Consider the following 15,445-nt stretch of genomic DNA (forward strand, 5'->3'; position numbering starts at 1 on the left):
ACCTTTTGAGAAACTTAAAGATGCAGGATGGAGGCCGATGGTAACTGGTTAATGCTGAAGGAAGCCCTACGGAAGGGAGGTTGAACAAAACCTGATATAAACTGCGTCAACCAAACCTGAGCTGCTGGTTCCCCATCATCGGTTATGAACTAGTTTAGTTTACTCTGTATCAGTTAACCCAGCTCATATTCATGGGAAACCTCCCATATAAAAAAATCATCTATGCAGCGTTAAAACCACAATAGTAAAATTGATAAAAAAGGGAAACATACAGTACTTCAAAGAATTTGTCTTCCAAAATAAAAAAAACAAGATGCAGTTGTCTACACTAATGTTTCCAACCCTCGTCCTCGGGGCACATGATCCTACAGGTTTTAGATGTCTCCTTGCAGCAATACACCTGATTCAAATGAAATGGTCATCATCAGGCTGTAAATGACGCATTTGTATCAGGGTGTGGTGAAGCATCTAAAGTCTGCAGAACAGTGTGCCCCGGGGAGCAGGATTGGGAATCTTGTGCAAGTAACGCCTCATGTACGCTGGTTTGTGGATGGAAATAACAACGAGCTTCTCAAGCTTGTTCCTTTCATCCGAGAACAGTTAGAAACTAGAAAGATCTAGAAACTGGTCTAGACAACATGTTCTGCATAACCAGTGTTGCAAAGCAACACCTGGTGGAAAACACACAGAGCAATTCACTGTTTTTACATATATTTCATGACAACTCAATGGTGTCAAATATTTGAAATGTCAGTGTGCAGAATACTACTTAAATATATATTTGGTTGAAAATGAAAGAGCTCTATCAAACAAGAATCATCACGGTATGGTAAAACAAATCCATGGTCTCAACACCCTTGCAGGGTGGATTATTTGAATCTGTTTATATATACAGTATATTTGTATATATATGTGTATGTTGATCCCTAAAGGGGAATGCCTCCATGTGACAGTGACTGGTCCAACCAGGCTAGTATTCTGATTAGGCGTATAGTAAATCTATGTGGGACCCCCACCATTTGCCCCTTTGTTACTTGCCCATTTCGTATCCTTAATCAGCCTCATATATTTAGCCTAGGTTGGTCTTGTATCCCCTTCCCATTTGGGGCCCAAAAGTACTACAACCATTTCAATCCAGATGAGGGCCACATGGACATCCTGGCTGGGAAGCTGCAGCCATATTGACTTAAAATACTCAATATTACTTTAACAAAACTGGAGGAGATGCAGGCCCTGCATTGAACATTTGCCATAGGACATCCCGTTCCAAATGTTTCACAGGTGAATTCAGAAATCACTGCTGCATTTGCAGATTCTCAGTTAGCACGAGCTGCCAGCTCTGGGTTTAGCTTCTTCTTCGGACCCTACCTGGCCAACCCACAGCCAGAAAACTATGTGGATCAGAGATAACTGAGAGATATATCTAAGTAATGCCCAAACAGTCATCCTCATTACAATACTATATATATATATATATATATATATAGATATATATATATATATATTTTTTTTTTTTTTTCTTTTTTTACTGTACCTGTCACGATGTCTGTGTGCTCCTGCGACATGTGCTGGCTCTGGTGGACCCATTCACCGTTGCACTTAAAGAAGATTTGGAGCGCGGGCCGGGCTTGGCACCGGAGCTTGATAGGGTTACTCTTGATGATGTAGGCATCCACAGGCTCCTCCACGAAGCGGGGTAGGGTCCCCGACTGGCCATGCTGCAGGGCTTCCCCTCGAGGACCTGAAGAAGGAAATGAAAATACATTTAGACCCGAACAGAATTTCTCACCAAAATGGATCCTGAATTTTACCTGCTAGTCATTGATCGCGAGATTTAAACCATTGTCAGTTTTTTTTCCTTACTCAAAAACCTCTTCAAAGACTCTTTGCAACACCCAGTTTCATTTATTCTCACTGAATTAAACTAATAAATCAACGTGAGTGTGTTCAATAATTAAATAAACAAAAATGTACACAACCCATGTGGAAAACATAAAACGACATAGTAAAATACCATCTTTTTAGTTTTCTATTTAGTTTTTAAACATTTTAAGCCATTAGGATTATTGTTTTGTAACATTTGTCCTCATTGTTGTGAGCTGATTAACTCCTCTGAGAAATGGGACACATTCAGTGAGAGTTATTACTGTTGCCTCAGTTTTCTTTCTCTTCTGGAAAGTTAAAAAATAATAGAAATGAATCTTTGTTAGAAACTGAGAAATCTTGATTTCATGGAGGTTTCATAGAGGACAAATCTCTGGCTGAGCTGTAGCTATTTCATATTGCAGTAAAACCCGGCTATAGCAATATGAGCACTTCACCACGAGATAAGCTGCTTGTTGATGTAGAAATTTAATCACCCAGGTCTCGGTAATCCAAAATGTTTCAGCAGAAGGTCAAAGGACTTCTCATCCAAAATACTTTGCCAGTTGTTGACCTATGGTCAGCATTAACACATAGAAAGTGCACATTATTTATCTTCTGAAGAGTGTCCCTCATTGTCCTGATACAGAAACAAGTTCCAGCTCAATTCGAGATGTAGGTAACACTGATTAAGCTCCAACTGCACATGGGTCAAGCAGATATGACCGAGGGGACGAAGTAGCTGCTAAACAAGACAATGAGACCGACGCACTTTCACAGAGGTTAAGTAAAACCTGGCAGAAACAATCAACACTTCTCTCTCTACAGAGTGGTTTTCATTTTCCATAAAAAGGCCTAGCCATCGCAACACAAGAAGAGCTGGAAACCGCAAAAGGCTGAGGATGAATACCTGTCTGAAAATATCCGATTACTGATCACAACATTATTTTACAGAGGCTTGAAAAAGTTAATGGGATTGAAGTAACTGGATTAGGGTTAATTTAAGCCATATTTATAAGATATATTGCCATTTGTTGTGACTGCTGCAACGCTGAAAATGTCCTATACGTCCCCATAGAGTCAATATCATCACGCAGCCCGGCATAAACATCTGTTGATGTAGACAATACTAATCTATTATCCACATCGCCGTATGATATAAAAGTGATACGAGTAAAAGCATGAGTTCAAGACAAATATCTGGAGGACTATGAACCATCTGCAGAATAATCTGCTTCCAAGTTTAGACTAAACTGATATTGTCTTTCGACCTAAACACCTCATGAGCAAACTGTTAACCTTTTCATTACTCTGGATGACATAACTTTTCCCTTCGGTAAATATGGAAGTTTGGGGTCATTTTTGACCAGTATATGACCTTTAACATATGCTTTTGTTAATTCTTTCTTGTCACGATGTCCCCCAAAATGTTCTGAAACTTTATATTTTTGAGCGTTGTACACATGGAGGGTATTGTATTTTCATCAAAATAATCAACCTTACATGGGGGTAAAGTTTAGCAATCTGCCCTCCTTTGTAGTGACAAATGGCACGACGAAGGAATTATGGTACTAAAGTTGGGTAAGCCCAAAAGTGATATAATAAAATGTCCTTCAAGATGCTATGTATTCAATCAAAATAAATTCACACGTTACTAAAAACAACAATGGTCAGACAAAACTAGTTACCTGCTCACTTCCTTTGCCTGTCACAATAAAACCAAAAGTATGAGGAAGAAAATGACTAGGGTCTGTGTTGAATATGGAAATAAATTGTGTTCAATATGGAATTAAAAGTTGAGGTTATAATTTTTGAACATCCGTATGAAGGTTAAACTCTCCCAGAAAAATGACCATGATGACATCTGTACTTGACAACATATAAGCAATTCTGACAAAACCCAGACCAGGTGGATGATATACCATGACAAAAAGAAGTGATTTTTGTGATTTAAATCTTGGGCAAAAGAAAAAAGGAAAAACAACAGTTTAAGAGGCTTGGGTCTTCTAGTTAAAATAAGTCAAACTAAGGCTGAGTCTACAACTGGCTGAAAAAAATGATAGCACTTCTCTACCTATGTTTTTTGTTTTACAAAAGTTTAAAGATGTCTTTAAATCATCATGCACCTCTACTGTACATGATGGTCACAAAAAATAAATCTAACAATAGCCCCTTTCACACAGCCAGTTCGAGGCGGGAACGTTGCGCCTTTAAGCCGCCTCGCTGTTCTGTGTGAAAGTCACGGAGGCGGAATGGGGGGGCCAAGTGGCCCCACCAATAAGCCGGCAGCGGAGGTAGTCACAGAGCCGAAACGGGGTCTGTGTGAATGACACAGCCGGCATGCCGGCATGCCACTAGACGCTGACGCTGTCGTCACGCCTCTGATTGCGGAACGCCGGCATGCTGTGTGAATTTACAGACGGGAGCGGCGTTATGCCGGCGTTGTATGGTTCTGTGTGAACCAACAAAGGCGGCGTATTGGCAGGACTTCTTTACACCAATATTGCGGAATCTCTGTGTGAAAGGGGCTAGTGACTCAGACGAGAGTTTAAAGGTGACCTATTATGGCATTTAATGTATATTTTAAACAGGCCTTGAATGTCTTAAAAACAATCTAAAGCTTGTTTTTTCTACATAAATCATAAATCCAGCCTGTGGGCCCTGTCACTAGTTTTACCGCTTCTAACCTCTTTTTCTGCGCCTCATTTTTAGGGAAGGGGGGGGGTATGATAATGAGGCTCTGTGCTGATTGGCTCCCTGAATGACGGGTAGCAGGGGAGGAGGATAAACCTCGCTCCGCCAGAGCAGCCCGAGCCTGTAAATTATCACAACACTGAATTTTCACAAATGGAAACTTTATTGTTAAAAAAATAAAATATGAGTTGTATATAAATAACATTTATGCACTATTTAAGCCGGATCTACCCGGCGGATGCTGAACGCTGGCCCCGGAGCCACGCTGGGCGCCCGGGAGCAGCGCTGCTGGATCAGCGCGCGTCACCGCGGCTTTAACGGGGGAATCTGACCGGTTCCGACCGGCCGGGACCGCAGGAACCGGCCTGGACTGGTAGCAGGGACTCCCGGGGACCGACAGGCGGAATTTCAGCCGGATCTGCCCGGCGGATTCTGCGCGACAGGCGCTGCAACTCCACGGCGGGCGCACAGATCGGCTCCGGGGCGCATCCGCGGCGCATCGCCCGTTACCGGGGATCAAACCGACAGATTTGCCTGAAAATCTCGGAGGGTGAAGCTGGTCCAGCATGGGACAGACCCCCGAGGACCCAGCTCCCAAACCACCCGGGAACCTGGATGATTTAACCCGGATCCGCTGCGCCGCGGCGCCGCGTCCGACTGGCTCAATGAAAGGACCGCTCCAGCAGCGGAGAGAGCTGGTTGTGGGCGTGGTTTCAGCAGCGGAGGCTGAACCTCTGGAAATCTGCTCCCGTCGTGACGTCACGACGGGAGCAGATTCTAATCGGCTCAAAAAAAACCACGTGACACTGGGGGACTCTGTCCGGCTGGGGTCAGAGACCTTGCAGAAATTCATGGTATCTTGTCTCCCCTGTGCTGGCAGGGTGAGGGGAGACCACTTTATATATGTTAAAACAAGAAAAAACGTGTTTTTCATAATAGGTCCCCTTTAAAAAAAAAAAAAAAAAAAAAGAAAAGACATTACGTGACTCTAGTGGTCCATATTGACAATCAGCTGACAGGCAGGGGGCAGAGTGAGATTGAATGAGAAACACAAACCTGCCAAGTGTAATTACTGATGAAATCTGCAACGACCAACAAATGAACAAGATCAGAGCATTCACATTTAAAAGACGCTCAGACCAAGTGGACATTATACAACAGCGAAAGCAAAGTGTTTTTTTTGTTTGTTTTCACTTTGGGAGAAAACAACAACCCAAATCAATGATTGAAATGGATACCCCCCCAAATGTCAATATTCTGAGGTTAGCAAAAGACGAGTACTGATTGGTTTTAATGGTTTTAATGGCAGCCATGAAGAAGTTGCAGAGAATCATCTGAGATTTCAAATCAGCTTCATGGTGTAAGATGCTGGTGTTCGACAAAGAAGAGCCAGTTTAGTTGAAGAATTTCCTAACAAGACACTGGCAACACATTAAGAGGCAACACTCCTTTCTTCTGCCCGTTTGAGGTGCGCTTCAACCGGCACACGTTTTGCTACTTCTGAGGCCCACAAGTGTAATTACACTCTGACTAATCCGCTAGTTTGCTGGAACCTCTTTCATGCAAGTGTGAAGGATTTAGCGAGGCAAACCATCTCGCACCCTCTCCTCCTGATCCCAACTCCCCACTGCACACAGCATGTTCCTCCACAGCGATGGACGTACCGTTAAAAGGTCCAAAAGGATTAGAGAACCCACTCTCTCTTTTTCCCTTTCCTTCTCTCCGGCTAATCTAATCCTCCTACCTTTCCTGTTGGATGTCTACTGATCGAGGGGAATAGATAAAAGAGTCTCTGTGATTCCCTGTCTGTGGAAATCACAGCACTTACTCAGTGTTCCTCTTGACACATTCACATTCTATACTTCATTCCTGGAACTGGAGCTGAACAAAGAGACATGCTTTTAATTTCAAAATGACTAGCCCTGAGCAAGCTTCTCTTGTACTGCGTGCTCCAATTTGTTTTGTGCATGCAAAATTTACATGGTGCGTTCATATGGATGAAAAACAGACGGGAATATACATCCAGACAATGATATATGGCAAAAAAGAATACATAAATACACTGCTGTCAAACACAGTCAAAGCCCTTAAGTCAAAGTAACAAAACAGTGGTTGATAGATCAGTTTTCATTAGTGGGCGACCGATAATCGGCCGTGGCCGATTATCAAATTCGATATTCATAATTTTATTAATAATCGATATCGGCCCCCCCAAAAAAAAATCGAAAAAAAATATATTTTTTTTTAAGAAAATCGGCTGCATAAAGTGCATATCTTATATTTACATTTTTGATGATTTAAATCATAGCCGCCACGCCTGATTTTTTTTTTTTTATTATACATTTTTTTTTCCATTAAATTACAGGCTTTTCTCGCTCTCTCGTCTCGGGGGGGGGGGGGGGGGGGGGGGGGGGGGGGATTGCATCTAATGTGATCATTTACTGAAATACTGCATTTTCCATTCATTTAAATGAATTCTTGTATTGAAATGTGTTTTCTCCCAAAAAGGTAAAAAAGGGTAATAATCGTATCGGCTGATATAGGCTATCGGTCTTTTTGATTTCCCCCTAATCGGTGATCTGATCGATATAATCGAAAAAAAGGCTGATCGGTCGGACACTAGTTTTCATATTCATTCATGCTTACAGACATGTCAGTTTCAAACAGCTTCAACGAAGACATGTAAGATTATTCTAATCATGTAGGCCTATTTCAGGAGTGTTTGTAACTGCGGTAGTAGTACGTTTACTCAAATTTTCCCTTTCAATTTAGCTGCTGAGACCATACCGCCGCAAAATAGATGGAGACACAAGAAGGGTTACATGGACGCCATTTAACCTCAGGCTGATGTTGGGACATGTGCTTTACAAGCACCTAGCTGCTCCTGGAAGAGTGTAGTCTCTTATCATGACATTTTTTAATATAAACCATAAAGTGCACCAAAGAGCAGTAACTGCAATATATTTTATTCGAACTATACATTATTATGCTAAACCACTGTGTGGGTTGGCCCTCTGGCACAATTCTGCAATGAGGTGTGATGCTGTTTGACATTCTCAAAACATTCCCTCATTTACACCTTGAGGCTGTTGCTGGACTGTTATTGGTTCATGTCGCCTCAATATGCCTCAACGCTGTTGTTCAGCAGGCTGCTGTGCTCCACAGTTTCCACAGTGATGTACAACCAATACTTCAGCCTGGCAATAATGCACAAGAGGGGCACAGATACATCTCGCCAACTTGAAGAGGAAAACAACGTATCACTGGAAAATGGCTGATGGATGGCTCTATTTTCTTTTTCTTCCTCTGCATCTGTATCTGCCTTGTTCATAAAAGGTTTCTAAAGGAAATGCAGCCTAGTTATGATGCAGCATCTCAGAAAATAGCAAAAAATTTCCTTTTAGAAAACAAAACACTCAAATCTCCTCACGTGTAAAATAGAAAACAACTAGGATTGAATAACAAATATTAACACATACATGGTTTTACACTCACACCCATGTGATCAAATATGCAGATGACACTAATGCTATTTTCTAATTATGACTCAGGTGTTGATTTCAACATTTACCTTTACTTTGACTTCATTGCAGATAATGCTCATTTTTGTGTTGACTTTTCTTCTCAGTAGTTAAAAGCTTTTTGCCCCTGACTATACAAAATGATGAAGCATTTTGGTTATTTTATCGTCACATTCTTTCTGCAAACACATCATAAGGTCTGCAACAACATGGGATTGGTCTTCATAAACTTGACATTCCACACACATTTTACAAGACACTGTTTCAGATCTGCAGGCAGGCCAGTCCGTCTGCTAGTTTTTTCTTGAACATGCCTAAAATCTTTATGTACAGTCCTGCAGTGACTTGATGAGGTTTGGTATTTGCAATGATATAAACTATCAAACCATCATGGAGTCTAAAATTTGGACTTGTTGCTGTTAAAAGTCTGGATGGTCCTTTTAGTATTTGGTCATGAGCAGATGATTTTAACAAAAAAATAACAAAAAAAAAACAAAAAAAATATATGGATTTATCTGCCCACATACACATTTCCCATTTCGGCTGCCTGGTGGCCCATCCCAGGCAGCTGTGATGCAAGAACTTCACGCTTTGCAGAGGCGTCCAAAAGCAATCATTTACCCATGTTGTTATAGCCACGATTGACACAAATCGACTCTTGAGGTGTCATCTGAAAGATCTGAAGCCCCAGGTATCCAAATTAAGCTTTAGTCCTTCAAAAAAAGGATTAAAATTCCTCCAAATTCCTTGAACTGTTTTTTAATTATACATAGTAGAATGAGATATATGCAAATTCCTTCCAACCCTTCTTTGACACCCATTAAACATTGATGATTTTCCTCATTTGTTGAAATAATAGCAATCATAATTTGTTACATTAGTATATAATGTAGTAAATACATTTTACCCCATAACTAACCCTAATTTGCTCTAGTTTTAACCCTTTTTTTAACAAGCTGCAGGTCTACAGTAAATTGTTGGATGTATATTCACAAATGTAATGATGAAATTTTGTCACAACTTTGATATGAGACTGTTTGATGACAAAAACTAAAAACTCCATAATTCACAGCGGAAACAGAAACTCTTGTTTCTTCTAGTTTAAATTTGTCATTGAATTTGCTTCCTTTAAAGAATCTTTTAGCTGTCACGGTCTACCGTCTGTGCTATCAACCAAACGCAGCCAAAGTAAAATTTGTACATGTAGCATTAAACAACATTAAACATCACAACATCACCCATCAACAGGGATGAACAGTTTCCAGACCAGACTTACATCATATTTACCTTGTAAAACTACTGGCTCGAACATTCCTGGCTCAAGCTCAAGCTGAACGACAACCTCTCCCAATCTTTAAACCCTTAATTAAATGTAGGGTTTAAAAAATATGCAAATCACTGCATTACTTAGGCAGGAAACCTTAGTATCATCTGTATATTATTTCATACAGTCCTATGATTATGCACTGAGAAAAACTAAAAGCAAAAACTTTGGAAAGAGAAATAACATTTGTTAAAGTGCTGTATGTCTCTTTAATACAATTTACAGGACGAAAACATCTCAAAAGCCACAAAACATAATGCAATCTTATAATAAAAGCAACAACCTTGAGAAGTTTAAAGAAATTCATTTTTTGGTTCACAGAATTGATTGCAACAAGGTCCTCTTTTGTACATAGACTGCTGCGTTCTAAACATCAGTCTTTTTTTTGTCTCTGGTACTTTGTTCACTGTTATTGTTTTTTCCACCCATACTTTGTAGTACTTCAAATGAAATACTTATTTGAGTACCATCTCAGTCAAGCATCCAGGCAAGCTAAACTGATGCTAAAAGGTGATTCAAATACAGCACACTACAGCTTATTGTGAGACAATCCTTGCCGGTGAGAACAGGAATAACTGCAGCAGGTCTGAAGTTCCACATACATCTGTTTATTTATTTGTTCTGTGAGGAGAGATGATGTTTGCAACTGCATTCAGTTTACAAATCTCTGGGCATAGATTGAAAAACATGAGATATGGATATTCCATCTGTGTTCTCGGATTGCAAATCCATGTGCATGAATAACAAATCCATGTGCACGGTTCATAAACCAACAGTACGGATTTACACTTGGCTCTTCGTTCCTCCGCTGGCTGGAGGCGAGCTCTGCAGCACACAGTTGTTGTGCTCCCCCTGAAAAGACTTTTCAGGCATTTCTACGCCCTCAACTGATCACAAACTGCTATTGTCTGTGTTCCTAGAACTCTGCACGGTGGCGTGATGACAAACAACTGATTTTGCCCAAATGAAGGAACACCATCTTCATTGGAAAACAAATCAGAGAGCTGAACTATGCTCGACAATGCGACGAAAAAGTGGCGTCTGCTAAATGAGCATGCTATAGTTTGGCAAGAGATAGCTAAGGTGGGGGTGAAAAATATTGATTGTAAGATCACAGCCTTTTGTTGGAGTAGATATATCCATTACTAGTTATACTAATTTAAAGACATACCAAGTATAAGACTTCTGAATAAAACAACAGACATCCTAAATCACATCATGACCCAACAGAAATGTGTGGCAGTGTTTTCATCTTTGTCCTATGTGAAGCTGCAGATTGGGATCTGGTCTTTGGGTTTGCCTTTCTTCTTTCAAACAGTGGTTTTCCAGCAGTGGGTGTCTCCTTACTGTGTGGCCGTTCAGCTCAAGTGGGAACAGAGCATGTTCTACTGTGGATAATAATACTCTCTTCCCTGTGTCAGCTGGCATCTTTACCAAGCCTTTCATTGTTCTGGGGTTCATTTGCACATTTTCCATGAAGGCGTGTCCATCTCTGGGACACAGAAGCCGTCTCCATCCAAAGTGGTGTCATGTCTGCATGCTTCCATCCCGACTATATCTGCATGTTACTGTTAACAGATGAATGCTGGAACCTTCAGGGAAGTAGCAGAGAGGATAAGGGAGAAATATATGCCTCAGTGCCACCTGAGGTCCCTTTTCTACTTTTTATTTTTTCCTTGAAACAGGCCCTGGGATGGACTGGGGACCAGTCCAGGGTTGTAACTTCGGCTTTCACCCAAAGAAAGCTGGGATAGGCGCCAACAGATCCCTGTAAGCCTCAATAGGAATAAGTGGGTATAGATAATGGATGAAAGGCTCTGAAACAGATAAACTGAAAAGAAAACAAAAGATAAATAGATGATGCTGCTCCTCGTCTGATGGCGGCATTCCTTAGATTTAACAGAAGACCAGATTGTGCCAGACTAACACGCTTCCGTTTGCTCCCCTACTCGCCTGTCCCTGTTTATTAATGTGACTGTATGCAGGTGGTTTTCTTCTAAAACAAGACATAATGCTATCAGATTAATGGAAAGTAGCGCATCACTGCGAAGAGCGTGAAAGTGATGATAGATATCACGGAGCGTATATATTTGCAGTTTCTGCAAGCACATCACCACCACTCTCTGAACCTTGAAGGTTTTTAATGCAAGTTACCTCTGTCCCGACTGCACCAGCCGGTTCTCTCGACAGAATAATGATCATTGAAGTGGACTGATTTTGATTGTTTTCCATCACTACGGCACATGTGTGATCTCAGGTTTCAAACCCCTCAGAGGTGTGAGACACCACAAACAAATCGCCAGCAGTTAAAGTTCAGAATCATCTGCCTGCATGATTGAGGAATCTGTTTATATGCATGTGGGTTTGCAGCAAAGGATAAAACTAACAGGGATACAAGGAATGGAAAACTCCCTTGCTGCTTAAATGCAGCAGACTGAATCGAGTTTTAATTAGCAGGACACAGGTGCTTTGCTATAAGTTAAACAAATCATCTAATTACGTCTTAATTTGTTAATCAAGAGTCAGTGGTATAATCATATGGTAATTAGTTCATCATGGTAACATTTTAAGAACAGGTTTGAGAAATAAGGTACATTGTTTGCTAATAAACAGGAGAACGATTTGCAGATTTGCTGCTACATGTCTCTGCCTCAGAGTAAACCCTGACTTGCATCTAAGATGTCTGTGTAAATACAGCTTGGCCATGGTCAACGCTGCATTAATTATATACGCCCAGTGTGAGGTGCCTTCATAGGCACTATTGACGTAAATTCGTGCAGCAGATGGATGGGACAGTTTGAGGATCAGAGGTGAAGCTCGCAGAGGAGATGGGGATGGAAGGAGATTGGTGAAGCAGATGATAGGTGGGTGTTGAAGATGGCACGAAGCACGAGGGGAGCATCTGTTCAGATCATACCAATCTACCGCAGGAAGGCAAACGGAAAAAGTTCAACATTTTCAGGATGTGTTTATATACCAAACCTAGACTATGACAAATAAAAACACACAAAAAAGCACATCCACTTCCAGTTCAGTCATGTACAAAAGGTAAAAGCCTCTCTTTTAATGTGTAGAGAGTTTTAGTTTAAAAAAAAAATTATCAAATGAGTTTCAGTATTAAACAGAGGCAGCCTTAGATTAAAACATTACTTTTCCACTGTGCCATTATTTGTTTAACAAAACTATCTCTTAAAATACAAAGGAAAAGAAAAATCTGTGGGCAATACTAAGAAGCCCCTTTCTTTATCCAGAATATGTAAGACATTGCTAGTAATCAGCCCCTGATGAGTTGATCAGCAGCAGCTTTGCAGAAGGTGGTCAGGCGTCTATAAAAACATATTGTGGCGTTTTGCTGATCTGAAACATTCAGGTGTGTGCTAACACAATGCAAAGAAGGAAATACATAAGCAGGGTCCTTAGAGAAGCAGTTGTAACTGAACATCAATCTGAAAAGAGTCATAAAACAATTTGCAATTCAAGTAAACCTTTTCACAAGTGAACACGTTCAAGACAATTGCCAGTTTTCCCAGGAGTGAACATCGTAGACAATTTACCTCAAAGTCAGATTGCGTAATGCTTGAAAAAAATACAAAAAAGATGCACAAACTACATCTCAAATGCTACAGACCTAACTCCTACTGTGAGAAAGATTATTCACAAGCGGAAGCACTCAAGACCTGTGATGTGCCCTTCATGGATGAACTTATGTCGACGATTAAATCTTTCAAAAGAATGAGGGTGATCAGATTGCCAACATGAGGCAGTCTCTTTGATTTTATTCTTTGCAGGTGAAAGAGTTGCTTCCATCCTCATGGTGGACATGCGTGTTTCAGTTCTGTTTTCCCAGCCTATCATTTCCAGCTTGCAGCGCGGCTAAGATTCCTCGTCGGGTCTCATGACGGTGCAGAACATCAGCTTTGTGGAATTAATCGCACACTTCAGTCTGTGAACAACATGGAAAGGGACCTACTGACCAGCTGAAACCAATTCATATCATTAGCAGTTCAAAAATACATGCAAGTAAACTGAGTTTAGTGGCTTGTACTCCTGTGATGAAGCAAGAAAAGTGTTTTACACCCTGTATTTCCATTTAAACCTCCTGCCGTTATAAGCCTCAAGTCTGATGATGGGGACGTTATAAACTGCGCTGTGAATGACGGTGTTTATTGAACAAAATCAGTGGTAGACTAAGACTGTTACCGACGCCGATCATTTACCGCAGTTTTAGACAAACAGCTTATCACTATTCAAAACCATTTTAAACAAAGCTCATCAGCGACTGAGATTTTAAACTGATGACTCTTTGATTCAGTTTATATATTTTACAAGATAAAGTTTACAATATCTTGTCTTCTTTCAAAATAATCATATAAATTGCATAAACATGTAAAACTTCTAGAAATTCAATAAACACTTCAAATATCTCCTCCTTGATTTAAATGGTAGTTTGCACGCTTCATTCAGAACTGTGTAGTGGTGCACGCATCTGCCATTAAACCTTTCATTCTGCGCTCAACCCCGGACTGAGACCTGGCTACCTTTATTGACAATCTCAGTGAACAATTGCTGTCAAGTCTAAACTGTCTTAAGAAACAAACTGAATCTTTTTTAAAAGGTTGTACTCATTAATTTCTATTAAAGATGGTTGACAATGTTCCCAGGAATGGACATCTCAGTGTTAAAGTCCACGATGGCACAATTGGAAGAAGACTGAAGAAGTAAAGACAGTTTGGATGAGCTGAGACCTGAACTGAGTTTTGAAAAACTGCATCGCAAAGAAATCACATAACGTCTGCAACGATGTGTTATGGACAGATGAGACCAAGTTGGAGTTGTCTGGCCTCAATGCCCTGAGGCATGTTTGGCAAAAATCAAAACTTTCATTGCATGCACCTGATGGATGAATGGGTGAAACATAAAAGATTAAAGGTTTCGAACAACTCCAAATAAAAGATGTCAGAGAATGAAACAGAAATAAGAGGGGGTTTTCATGGGTTTTAGTGTAGAATCATAAAAAATTAAGAAAAAGTTTTCACTCAAATTAACAGCAAAATCTCCCACGAAGTCACTGTAATTGTGGATATCAGTGGTTGACTCATCACTGCCCCCTGGTGGATGAGTTGCTAAGCAACCATACAGTATACACAAATTATGGAACCACGAAGGATAGCGATGGAAACAAATGGTCAAAAGTGTTGGGAGAGCAGAGCACACACAAATGCTTGAATCAGTCAATGAAGCAGAGCAATGCTGGAAAGAAGAACAGTCTGAAGCCGATGAAATCAGTCAGGAAATGACAACTGTGAACTGTGGAGGTTCTTAGTATTTTTCACTTTTTGACCATTTGACATTATTGATGATGTAATGGGATTTTGCCTAAAACTGAGACCCACAATGATCAGATGATTTATTTTAACAACAACAACACACATACAAAAAAATGGAAAGATGGATACAAAAAGATGGGATTACTTGATCTTCCAACACTGAAGCAAATGGGGTGTGAAAGGTACTGGCACGAGTGCACCTTATCGTGGTCTGTCTGAGCTCTCAGACAGAACCCACATTTCAAAACACATCCATTTCTGGTAAGAGTAGTAATGAACTGCTTAGCAACCATGTGTTGTGTGCAGCACCTGGATGCATGCAGGTTCTGTTCATCAAATCTGCCTCCATGGTCTAAATGGGGAGCAGATAGATTACTTCAATGTCTCTCTAAACTAAAGTCACAGTGGTGAACAGGATATAAACAGATTATATAGCATTACTTAAAAATCATATCTCCGCTTTCTTTTCAGGTCTGCTCCACCCAGTCTCCAGGCAAGTCTCACGGCGACTTTAGTCAGACTGCAGAAATGCCTGAACTCCTAAATCTCCTCTGTAACTTGTAATTTCTGTGTGACGGGAATTGCACAGGCAATACATTTCGGCTCTGCCTCCCAGCCTCTAAAGAAAACCAGCGTGGCCTCAACAGAAAGAGACACCAGAGCACATTGTTCAAATATTAATGCAAGCCTCTCATCTGTCAGCTCAGCGCACAACC

General features: G+C 40.7%; 1 protein-coding gene across 1 annotated transcript in view; it reads right to left on the reverse strand.

Annotated features, from left to right (window-relative positions):
* The window catches only part of LOC133454617 (netrin receptor UNC5D-like), a 288,872-nt gene that overhangs the window by 101,581 nt on the left and 171,846 nt on the right, over positions 1-15,445 (reverse strand). Inside the window, exon 2 of the mRNA XM_061733339.1 lies at positions 1,535-1,741. Within this exon, the coding sequence (XP_061589323.1) occupies positions 1,535-1,741 (207 nt within the window). The remainder of the gene's footprint in view (positions 1-1,534; positions 1,742-15,445) is intronic.

This window comes from Cololabis saira, chromosome 11 (assembly GCF_033807715.1).
Source record: "Cololabis saira isolate AMF1-May2022 chromosome 11, fColSai1.1, whole genome shotgun sequence".
Lineage (NCBI taxonomy): Eukaryota > Metazoa > Chordata > Actinopteri > Beloniformes > Belonidae > Cololabis > Cololabis saira.